We start from the raw sequence: 10,692 nt of genomic DNA on the forward strand, positions 1-10,692 counted from the left end.
CTCTAAGATCCACAACATTTTCCACATTTGGCAGCTTAAGAAACATGTGGGAGCTACCACCGTTTCTACACAGTTACCATATCCAACTGAAGCAGCAGCAATAGCTACCCGAGAACCAGAACAGATTCTGTACAGAATGACTGTTAACTGAAAAGGAAAGGCTGCGACAAAAATTTTGGTCAAATGAAAACATTAGCTCTCAAAAGATGCTACTTGGAAATTTTGTTACGATTTGAAGGACGAGTATCCAGAGTTCAATCCCTAAGGACAAGGATAGGGTTAAGAGAAGGGCATTGTTGTAAATATTTTGTTAGTAGTTATGTGTTGTCAGCTATTTCTGTTCAGGAATGCTTTATAAGATGGTTTTTTTCTGGTTGTACGTAGCTTTTGGATATTCTGTAAAACTCTCTTTCTCATGTTCAATTCAACCTCTCGAAACCTTTCTGTATTAATATCGTTTATCATAACAGTCACTCTCCTAATGCAATACCTCTATCCCATTCGAGGACGAAACAGTAAACATACATAAACCCCATATAATTTTTAATATACACCTTTTTTGTGTTATGTACAGTCACTTAAGGATCACATGCCTGAAGAATAATGATCATTCACAACACAAAGCATGAAATTCATTCCAATGCAATGCCACATTAATGATATAACTCAGCGGTCTTCCCTTCGAACAGCATTTGGATCCGACATCATGTCCATCATCATTTTCTCAGGTGAATCCTCCCAATTTGCAAAGGTCTTCAAGTCAACCTACACAATATAATGATAAAATATTATTGCTGTTTGATTTATAAAAGTTAATATTTGTAACAACTAATCGGACAACGATATAGGGTAACATACTTTTCTTCTTTGCTCGGTGAAAAGTTCTTCTCTCTTTTTGAAAGAATCCTGCACTTGCTTCGCTGCTTTCCCTCCAAGTCCCCAAACTTCAACTACTGAAATGATGCCCTCAACGGGTAGGAAACCCTGGAACATAAGCCAACAACAGCTCATACATGGAATCGTCAAGTTCAGTTTGTTATTGGTCAATGGCCATGATTCTGTTAACCAAAACTCTCAAAATGTGTCTGAATTTTAACATCACCCAAATATAGAATGCACTGTCATTATATATATAATGATAGGAAATATCACAGCATGCCAGCATGGAAGTGTTCATAAGATGACTAGTTGTTTTAGGATGACTTCAAAAATGTTTACATCAGAGAACAAACAGATTCAGCAATTTTTTATGCATGCATAAAACAATACAGGGCTACATGTTTTATAATCACACAGTTTATACCTGATCCGGAAGGAGGGATCCACTGCGGTAAGTTTTGTCAACAGAATGATGGCGAACAGTCACTTTTGAAAAATCTTCATCTATAAATATTCTCTCATTTCCTAGAGTTCCTCCAAATGCAAGACCAACTGGCTTTGGGTGCGGTTGGTAAACTTTACCAGTAGGATGCAAGTGGCTATAAACAAAATTCTTTTCCTTACCTGTCAGTAGTAACATACATAATTGGTTTCATGGTTTCACAAAATCTGATGACAATCCCCACCAAAAGAGAGGAAACAGGAAAGGGAACATTGTCACGCCTAATACCTACCAATAGGTGGAAACACATGAAACACTGGGTCAATAGAATATAAACATCCAGAGTTTCCATAGAAGATATCTTTACTTTCAAAAGCTTGATCTGTAAGAACCCCTATAACCCATTTCCTATCAACAGAATTTCCTTCATGAGGTTCACCTGAACTTGCAGATATCAAAATTAACAAAGGACCTTTGTAACCTTCAACACGGGACCAAAATCTGCCAAGGCCTCTTCCATGAGTGGATGACCTATAACAGAATAGATGTTTGATGTCAACAGATATTTCCGTTTCCAACTGGTAAGTCTGAACGAAATTCCGAAAGTTGCAGTGCAAAGTGTATGTCAATAGACAAAAATCTAGGAAAGCATCATAATAGATGACCAAGAAACCTTTCCCCTCATTTTAACTAAAAAGGAAAAAAAAATTGAGTAGTGTCCAAGACTATTAAAGCACAATAGGATTGAGGGTCAGTGATGCAAACCTATAAACAAGTTTATCACCCATTCCACCTCCATTGCTTATAAATGCGCCAGAAATCTCTTCATTTACTCTACTTTTGTTGGTGATAGAAATTGCCCATGCCCTTCCTTGGGTCAAAAGATAATCATGTGCAGCTATTGATGAAATAACTCCAACAGAGGAGGAATCAGAGGGTGCCAATTCAACCTGCCATTCAGTCAAAGAATTGTTGATATTACAACACCTAGGAACCATATGCAGTGTTAACCAGAGGGATATATCCCTCTGGTTAACATGCAGCATATTTTTCTCGGACTACATAAAAAAGAGTGCTTTCCCCACTTGTTTCAGTTTATAATATGATAAGAAATATAGAATATTATTTAACTAAAAACAAATTGGCAATGACAAAAGGAATCTGTATAATAATAACAATGAAAATGCGAAATAATTTGACAATTACATTGTTCTTCTCTCGGCACATGATAAATGAATAATAAGTGTACCAGAGATTACGAACCTAAGAATTCTCAGCACTCAGACAGTAGAACAATGTCGTATAATTCTTTAGAACATTGTATTAATTATTAATCAGCTAAAAACAGAACTGAACTTACAAGGAAAAATCAATTAGAAATGTACTTCAATATGTGGAACTTTTGCCATACCAGAAGAGATACCAGCAGTGAAGTTATAAGAAAAAATGCTTAATTTTGTTAAATCATTCAATGGCAACACAGTTGAGTTTCATTTATTTTCAAGAAGAAAACAGAATAAAAAATTACTTAATATTCTTCAACTAGTATGTGGAACTTTTGCCATGCCAGAAGAGATACCAGCAGTGAAGTTATAAGGAAAAATGCTTAATTTTGTTAAATTATTCAATGGCAACACAGTTGAGTTTCATTTATTCTCAAGAAGAAAACAGAATAAAAAATTACTTAAATTCCAATACATTGAAACAAAAAAGTAGGAAGGTGGAACAAGCCTCTGTTTGGTTCAAAATGATAAATTTCACCCGCGCTGTCAATTACACTAAAAAACAAAATACTTGAATTTTTGAAAAATCCAAACACAGGCACGATAAGGCAAAAAATGAGTTTAACTTGTAGACAAAGCAGACTTACAGCACAAATAAACAAGAAGCCATTCCTAAGAATGTAATCAACCCAGAGTGGCAGATACTAGTCATGTCTCATGGAGTAAAGAAATCAACAAAACTTAACCGAAAGTGGTAATTATAAAACAAAAAATCACAATGATCACTGAAGCCAGTGAATATAGACACAAAACTTACCCCATCAGTTGCTGCTATTTGAAGTCTAGCATTAAAATACAGTCTCAGGCAATCGGGGAGGCAGGGCACGGTATTCATAACCCACGTTACGAACTTCCCAGCAGGAAGCTGGGCCTCCAAGCTCGAGATATCACGGTCCCACACATCCAAACCACCCTCAACTTGACCACACGATGTGATCACCGACAACACCAAATGATTCAGATCCGGCAGGCTTAGATTCCCTTCCCCCTTCAAGTTCCTAGAACCCCACGACATAACCCAGCACAGGGCAAGAAGCAAAAACACGTCACTAGGAAGAAGGTGGCCGTTAATCTTACAATCAGTATCCCCTGATTCAAACTCCAAATGAATAGGTACATTAGCACTTTCTGAGACAGCCACGAACACTCTCAAGAGCATGTTTAGCGAAACCGACGATGACACCCTCGCACAGCACTTGTTGTAACTCTTAACAAATTCAACCCAGTTTATTCCCCCTTTATCGGGAACAAAAAATTGATCCACTAGGATTGAGCCTAGGTGATCCAACATCACCGTTAACGAATCTGGCACGTTGCTTCCGGAACAACTTCGACCTTCTCCAGCGAAACTAAAGCGTTGCTGAACACAACGAGCTTACAAGTCATCAATTAAAAAAGAACAAAAATAACTACGATCCAGAACGAGAAGGTTGTATGCGTTTCGAGTAGTACCTGTAAATTTTCCAAAGGAACAGCGTTTGTTTGTGGATTGGCGAGCTTGGAGAAAGCATTCTGAAGCATTGGAAGAGCTCCAGTAGAGGCTGCGACGGACTCCGCCTCATTCTGTTCCGCCGAAACCCTCGGCTCCGATGAAGTGGACGCTCCCATCCCTGGCGTCGCGTCGCGTCGCAAAGATCGGATTGGGTTTCTGTTATGTTCTGGCAGTTTCTTGTCCAAATAATTGGAAAGATTAATCAAGATTTAAATAGCATGGGGTGACGATTAGTGTTAATAATTTTGAATTAGTTCAATTATTAATTTAATCCTTACACTTGTCTTTCCTTTACAGTTTTCACTTTTTGCCTTAATTTTAATATAAGAAGAACTCTTGTATACTGTATGACTTTGTTCACACTATTTTGTTTAGAGTGCTGATCTGTCCCAAACCAAATAACATAACGTGCATAGTCATTTCGTTTGTAATATTTTATTTCATTCTTTAATATTTATCTATTTATCTCTTTCTTTTTAAGGCATAAAAGTTGAATATTTTTTTAATATAATTTATTGTGTCTTAGTCCTCTTAAAAAATATATTAGATGAAGCTAGATTAAGCAATGGTAGGTAATAATATAACTATCAATATTAGAATATAAATAGTTCATCAAAATTACTAAAAGATCCAGTGATGAAAAAAAATCCAGTGATGAAAAAAAGATCCAATGGTAATCGAGAATGTAATAATTCTGATCAGATAATGACTTTTTTTTTTCTCTTGTTAAAGAAATTTCCATAAATTTAATAACCCACTGGAAAAAATATGTATGATAATATTATTGGAAAAAATTAATTATTTTTTATGTATAAGATTAAAACAATAAAGTGCGTGTTATAATTTATATATAAATTATTAACTTTTTAATCCATGCAGCGAACTGTTTCTTAAAATCGGTACTCTCACGGATCATAAAATTAAGAAGAGAACGACGGCGTCCCTTGTACGCAACGAAAAGGCGTCGTTATAAATTATGCCGCCGGCGAAGAGGGGAAAAGCAAAGGCGGAGCCTAGGGTAACGCCGCCGACGGAGAAACCTAACGATTTTCCGTCTTGTATTCGCTGCGTGCCTCCTTCCTCCGTCGCGGTAACCATCCACGCCAAACCTGGCTCCAAATCTGCATCCGTAACCGGTCTGTCTCAATCTCAATCTCTCTGGCGTTTCTTTGATTTTAGTTAATATATACGATTTTGATTTTTTTCAATAATTAGATATTAGCGATGAAGCGGTGGGAGTGCAAATTGACGCTCCTGCCAGGGATGGCGAAGCAAATGCGGCTCTTCTCGATTTCTTCAGTTCTGTAAGTTCCGATTTCTGAGTGTAACATTTTTGTTTGCATTATATTCAATCCATGTTTTGGCGATCAGAAGAAGGTGTAATTGCATATATTTAGTGTCTATAGATACCAAACAAAATTTAGTCTACATTTCAAACATTTTTTATTAATATTTATGTATATTATTATTTTTTTAAATTTTTTTAATCTCTTCATATTCCATTTTAATTTTTCAGATTAAAATATGTATAGAAAAAAAAACAAGTTTTTAAGTATTAAGAGTAAAATAATTATTTTATTTAATTATAAAGATGTATGAATAATTGAAGTTTAATATAATTTATACAGGTTTTAGGTGTGAAACGAAGACAAGTCTCTCTAGGCACAGGTTCTAAGTCGAGAGATAAAACGGTCATCGTGGAAGATGTAACTCAGCAGTATGTTTTTGATGCTTTGGATAAAGTCTCGAAGCAGTAGTCATGAAGTAAGATAAAACATGTTTTTCAGTGATGAGGAGCATCTTGATGTTAGTATTTATCTATTTTCTGTTAGAAGACTAATATATTGGTAGTGTTGCAGTGAAGAACGTTGTATTTGTTTTATTTTGGCTTCATAGTGCGTACTGCAATGTATACTATGACAACTTGATGGATTGAATGTTTGGATTCAATTCTTCTATTGATTCCAATTTCCTGAATGTTTGTTAGCTTCATGAGTGTGTGTGAGGTTCCCCAATTCCACTTCTTAATCCAACAAAGCATAAATGTAGTTGAGGATGCAGGTTTAAAACTTAATTAATGTGTACAGCATAAACAATTTTTAATTAATGTTAAAATGTTTTCATAGTTTATTTATTATCTATTACCCTCTTTTTCATTAATTTGAAACAATTGTAAAGAAAAGTTTTTACTCTTTTCTTTTTCTTTTTTTTATTCATCTTTTATTATATATATTCATCCGATTTCTATCCTTATTTATTTTTGTGTTTTTTCCTCTCTATATTACTACCAATCCAATCAAAAGTCAAATGTAATTAAGTCAAGTAATACCTATGCCAAAGTATAAAAATAATATTTCTTTCTATTTATTTTATTGTTAGTTTTTCCTCACCATTCACTTTCATCCCGACAGACTTGTTTTATTTTTTCAATAAGAATTATTTAACGAGTGATACTCTTCGTTTGGTTTATTATAATTAATTTGAATTAAATGAATTTTGAATGTTTAAATTTGATTGAAGTTGAATTAGTTTATATTGTATGTTTAAATTTTCATTAAAAAAAATCTGAAAATTAATTTGTCAACGATAAAATAAAGAAGACTTTATTTTCTACAAAATTTGTCGTCTTCTCGATTTACGGAAGTAGCAATAACACTTTTTACTGAAAAACAGATACATGATGGGCACAAGTATAGATCGGGAATTTGTCTAGAGTTTGAAAAATATAGGCAACAAATATTTGTGGTGAAATAATTAGTAATGAGGATTAGAATTACTATAGGTGAATAACAATTAGGAGAAGGGAATGATGATTGAGGAAAGCAGAGGAATATTTGTTGGTGAGAGAAGGATAAAGCATAAATAGGGGTGGCATTTGAAACGGGTGTCTTGCAAATTAATTTTGGCTGTTTTTAGTGAGAGAGAGAAAGAGAAGAGATAGGTGTTTGTGTTGGAAGACAAAGTTGTGGCATGCGATTCATTGACACAATTTCATCCTATGCATTTTGGTTTCATTCTCGCTTCCCCCTCTATTTCTTTGCATTTGGGTTCCATTCTCTCTCTGATGTCCTTTTCTCTCTCTAAATTCTATGGAATTCCTCCGGAGAGGCTAAGCTTAGAAGCTCCTGTTGTTCCAAGGTACATTGTATTCATTCCTTAATTCACCAAAAAAACATGCATTAATTTCTTTATCTGATTAGCCTCAACTAACGCATACCTATATTATTTGGGTTTTTCAACTTTTTAGCACGATGCTTAAAAACTGCTCATTGATAATTTTGATTCCAACTATTTTTGAAACAGTATAGATGACTTTGGTAGGAACAGAAAGCTCGGAGGAGGGTGCAGGCCTTCTAGAGCCTCCTGATCCCAATATTGTTGAAACTGATCCTACTAATCGCTACATTAGGGTATGAAATGTAATTGTGAGATTTTTTTTTCTTACTTCCTCCCTAGAAAATTTAACAATGGATTAAACTGGTGTTGTTTTCTATATTCATAACAGTATAAAGACGTTATCGGTCAAGGAGCTTTCAAGACTGTGTATCCTTTGTTTTTATGATTTTAATAATGTTTTTTTATTAGTTCGGTTCTTATAGAAGAACTTCACTGGTAATCTAATTCTTTCGCTTTAAGGCTTACTATTTTTTGTCTGTAAAATTGAAAGACATATTGAATGCCCTGCTCAATTTATAGAACATAGTGTATGACATTTTCCATTAGGGTCGGTCTAATGGTGCATGATTGGGTAGTTTACATAAGGTTCTAAATTCTTTGGGTCTCGATTTTTTTGTTAGAGTTAAATTTGTTTCAAGATATGCATATTTTCCTTTATTTATAATTAATTAGTTACAAGGCATTTGATGAAATTAATGGACTTGAAGTTGCATGGAGCCAAATTCATATTGATGAGGTATTACAGTCACCTGGTGGCCCAGATAGGTTGTACTCAGAAGTGCATCTCTTGAAGTCACTAAAGCACGATAACATTTTGACTTTCCATAATTCTTGGATTGATGACAAGCACAGGACTATGAACTTGATTACTGAGTTATTCACCTCAGGGAACCTCAGACAGTGTGTTCACTATCCTATATAAATGTTTTTCTTTTTATTTATTTCCTTCTTTTATGACATCAACCTTTTGGTTAGTGGATTTGATGTATGATTTAGGTACAGCAAGAAACACAGGAAGGTTGACATGAAGGCAGTTAAAGGATGGGCCAGGCAAATTTTAAATGGTTTAAACTATCTTCACAGTCACAACCCACCTATTATGCACAGGGACCTGAAGTGCGATAATATATTTATAAATGGTCACCGAGGAGAAGTTAAAATTGGAGATCTAGGGTTGGCAACTCTATTAAAACAAACTAATGCCAAGAGTGTAATTGGTATGTTCTTCTGTTTTGTTGCATTTTCTTTTTTTGGTTCATTTTCCATCCTTTGTATTGTTAAAACATGATCAAGAATTTAATTATTTTATACGTAAAAAAAATACTACTGAAAGATTTCTTCTGACTTCTTTGCCTCATTTTCATTTGATTTCTACTCCAATTATATTTACACATATGTAATCCTAGTAGGAACCCCGGAGTTCATGGCACCTGAACTGTATGATGAACATTATAATGAATTAGTCGACATATATTCTTTTGGGATGTGCATGCTTGAGTTGGTTACGTCTGCATATCCTTACAGTGAATGTAGAAACTCAGCTCAGATATACAAGAAAGTTTCATCTGTGCGTACTCTTATTGACAATGTACTTTTTCTTTAAGCAATTATTTGGATCCATGGTCATATAATATTTAATATTGCAGGGCATAAAGCCTGTTGCTCTTTCCAAACTCAAAAATGCAGAAGTAAAATCATTTATTGAGAAATGTCTTGTCCCAGCGTCTCAAAGATTGTCAGCGAAAGAGCTTTTGATGGACCATTTTCTGCAAGTGAGTGGGTCAATGAAGAATCGTCGTCTACCATTACCAGATATCGTTCTTCCTAAATATGGAGCCTTTGAAAATCGTTGTCTTATGTCAGAAGGCCCTGCTAGTACGCGTATTAGATCCATTTCAATGGATCTTGGTGATGCCACTGAGCTACCACTAACCACTTTACTGTATAATTCTGTTGATTCTGTTGATGATGTTTTGCCTTTACCATGTGTTGAGATAAGAAGGTTAAAGGAAGGTGACATATTTTTTCTAAAAGGTGAACAAAATGATCAAAAGTCTGTGTCACTAGTCCTCCGCATAGCTGATCAAAGTGGTTAGTTTAACTTACAGTTCTCTTAATAAGCATGTTTGGAATTTATTGGTTGCAAGTTAAGTTATCTGGAAAAAAAAAATGCAGGGCGCGCAAGAAATATCCATTTCGTATTCTACATCAACAGTGATACTGCCATTTCAGTTTCCAGAGAAATGGTTGAGCAACTTGAACTGGCTGAACAGAATGTTAAATTCATAGCAGAGTTGATCGATCTATTACTGACCACTTTGCTTCCTGATTGGAAACCTTGTGTAGCAATTGATCATTTAGTTTCTTCTAATGGTAAATTATCTCATTCAAGTCAACAAAAAGACTTTGAGTTAACAAAACACACCCAAAGCTCAAGAGATTCTATCCAAATTGTGACTGGACCTGCTGGTCTCGCAACCTCACGTAGAACATCATCAGATAAGGAGAACAAAGATAATGTCGTTTCTGACAAGGTTTTAACTAATACAAGCATTATCATTCAAGGAGAGGCAAAGATAGACGACTCTTGTTCTGAGACGTCACAAACTTGTGCAACATCTGACTTCAATGATAAGCATTTTTCTACAGTTTCTTTCATGTCTGCTAAATCAGGATTTACAGACTTTGACTTGCACAAAGTTAATAGTCAAAGCTCACTTGCATCTGAATTCGAGGCTTCGTCTGAATTTAGGAGTTTTCCACGTGTGGAAAGCTATGGTAGGATGAAATTATTATATTGCCGTAGTGCTCCCTCCTTGTATGAACCTGAGGATGAGTTGAGAACAGAGTTAGAAATGATTGAACAACAATATCAAGAAGCAATTAAAGATTTATCAAAAAGAAGATATCAGGCCATCTCTGAGGCTAGGAGGAAGTTGTCACAAAAATTGGCAAACTTCAAATAATCACTTTCACTTTTCTAACATGTAGTAATTACTATTAGTGTGTCTTCCTTTATCCATATCCTTGTAAGTAGCAATTGTAAGTAGTGGGATATGGATGAAAAAGGGTTCTCTTATTAGTCATTGTAGCAAGGAATTTTCATTGAAAAAATCTATTAAAAACGAATTTTAATATCATGTTAACACTTGCTAGAAATGCTTGCTATCAAAGTAAATCTCGAGTATTTCAAACTAACCCAACCCAATTGAAGGAGTGGTTGATTAATTTCATGTTATCATTACTGTAAAAGCAGTGAAAAAAATATTTGTTTATATAATGCTACAGATGACATTCATCAAATACAATAATGGAATATATTCTGCTCACATCTTTTTCTATATTTATCTATATTATAAAATGTATTTAATAGAAAATATTATTTTAACCATTTCAGTGTATAAAATGAATTTCACATT

General features: G+C 34.6%; 3 protein-coding genes across 5 annotated transcripts; 2 read left to right on the forward strand and 1 right to left on the reverse strand.

The window, feature by feature from the left end:
- Positions 1–522: 522 nt before the first annotated feature.
- On the reverse strand, positions 523–4,469 carry LOC137820781 (TLD-domain containing nucleolar protein). The gene is made up of 7 exons (XM_068625022.1): positions 4,057–4,469; positions 3,362–3,964; positions 2,087–2,271; positions 1,614–1,852; positions 1,304–1,503; positions 859–984; positions 523–765 (listed from the first exon to the last, which is right to left on the reverse strand). Exons 1-7 carry the CDS (start codon positions 4,210–4,212, stop codon positions 667–669), a joined length of 1,608 nt encoding a protein of 535 aa, XP_068481123.1. The 5' UTR covers positions 4,213–4,469; the 3' UTR covers positions 523–666.
- Positions 4,470–4,969: 500 nt separating this feature from the next.
- On the forward strand, positions 4,970–6,073 carry LOC137820725 (uncharacterized). The gene is made up of 3 exons (XM_068624942.1): positions 4,970–5,232; positions 5,312–5,400; positions 5,725–6,073. The coding sequence occupies exons 1-3, from the start codon at positions 5,073–5,075 to the stop codon at positions 5,851–5,853; spliced, it is 378 nt and encodes a 125-aa protein (XP_068481043.1). The 5' UTR covers positions 4,970–5,072; the 3' UTR covers positions 5,854–6,073.
- Positions 6,074–6,978: 905 nt separating this feature from the next.
- Positions 6,979–10,413, forward strand: LOC137820724 (putative serine/threonine-protein kinase WNK7). 3 transcript variants are annotated; one of them, XM_068624938.1, is made up of 8 exons: positions 6,979–7,234; positions 7,400–7,506; positions 7,602–7,639; positions 7,946–8,173; positions 8,270–8,490; positions 8,683–8,840; positions 8,920–9,364; positions 9,449–10,413. In XM_068624938.1, exons 2-8 carry the CDS (start codon positions 7,405–7,407, stop codon positions 10,237–10,239), a joined length of 1,983 nt encoding a protein of 660 aa, XP_068481039.1. In that variant the 5' UTR covers positions 6,979–7,234; positions 7,400–7,404; the 3' UTR covers positions 10,240–10,413. The 3 variants fall into 3 exon arrangements, with proteins under 3 accessions (XP_068481039.1, XP_090151305.1, XP_068481042.1); XM_090295179.1 differs by lacking the exons at positions 6,979–7,234; positions 8,683–8,840 and having other exon boundaries at positions 7,418–7,506; XM_068624941.1 differs by lacking the exons at positions 6,979–7,234; positions 7,400–7,506 and having other exon boundaries at positions 8,249–8,490.
- Positions 10,414–10,692: the final 279 nt, after the last annotated feature.

The sequence above is a fragment of the Phaseolus vulgaris genome, chromosome 9 (genome assembly GCF_051622355.1).
Source record: "Phaseolus vulgaris cultivar YP4 chromosome 9, ASM5162235v1, whole genome shotgun sequence".
NCBI classification, from domain to species: domain Eukaryota; kingdom Viridiplantae; phylum Streptophyta; class Magnoliopsida; order Fabales; family Fabaceae; genus Phaseolus; species Phaseolus vulgaris.

Excerpts from the sequence above, each read along its gene's own strand:
- LOC137820781 (XM_068625022.1), bottom strand. The coding sequence starts at position 4,212 with ATGGGAGCGTCCACTTCATCGGAGCCGAGGGTTTCGGCGGAACAGAAT. Across the intron at positions 985-1,303 it reads GATCCCTCCTTCCGGATCAG|GGTTTCCTACCCGTTGAGGG; the intron begins GTATAAACTGTG and ends CTTATGTTCCAG. Across the intron at positions 766-858 it reads TCACCGAGCAAAGAAGAAAA|GTTGACTTGAAGACCTTTGC; the intron begins GTATGTTACCCT and ends TATATTGTGTAG.
- LOC137820725 (XM_068624942.1), top strand. The coding sequence starts at position 5,073 with ATGCCGCCGGCGAAGAGGGGAAAAGCAAAGGCGGAGCCTAGGGTAACG. Across the intron at positions 5,233-5,311 it reads CAAATCTGCATCCGTAACCG|ATATTAGCGATGAAGCGGTG; the intron begins GTCTGTCTCAAT and ends TTCAATAATTAG. Across the intron at positions 5,401-5,724 it reads TTCTCGATTTCTTCAGTTCT|GTTTTAGGTGTGAAACGAAG; the intron begins GTAAGTTCCGAT and ends TAATTTATACAG.
- LOC137820724 (XM_068624938.1), top strand. The coding sequence starts at position 7,405 with ATGACTTTGGTAGGAACAGAAAGCTCGGAGGAGGGTGCAGGCCTTCTA. Across the intron at positions 8,174-8,269 it reads ACCTCAGGGAACCTCAGACA|GTACAGCAAGAAACACAGGA; the intron begins GTGTGTTCACTA and ends TGTATGATTTAG. Across the intron at positions 9,365-9,448 it reads CCGCATAGCTGATCAAAGTG|GGCGCGCAAGAAATATCCAT; the intron begins GTTAGTTTAACT and ends AAAAAAATGCAG.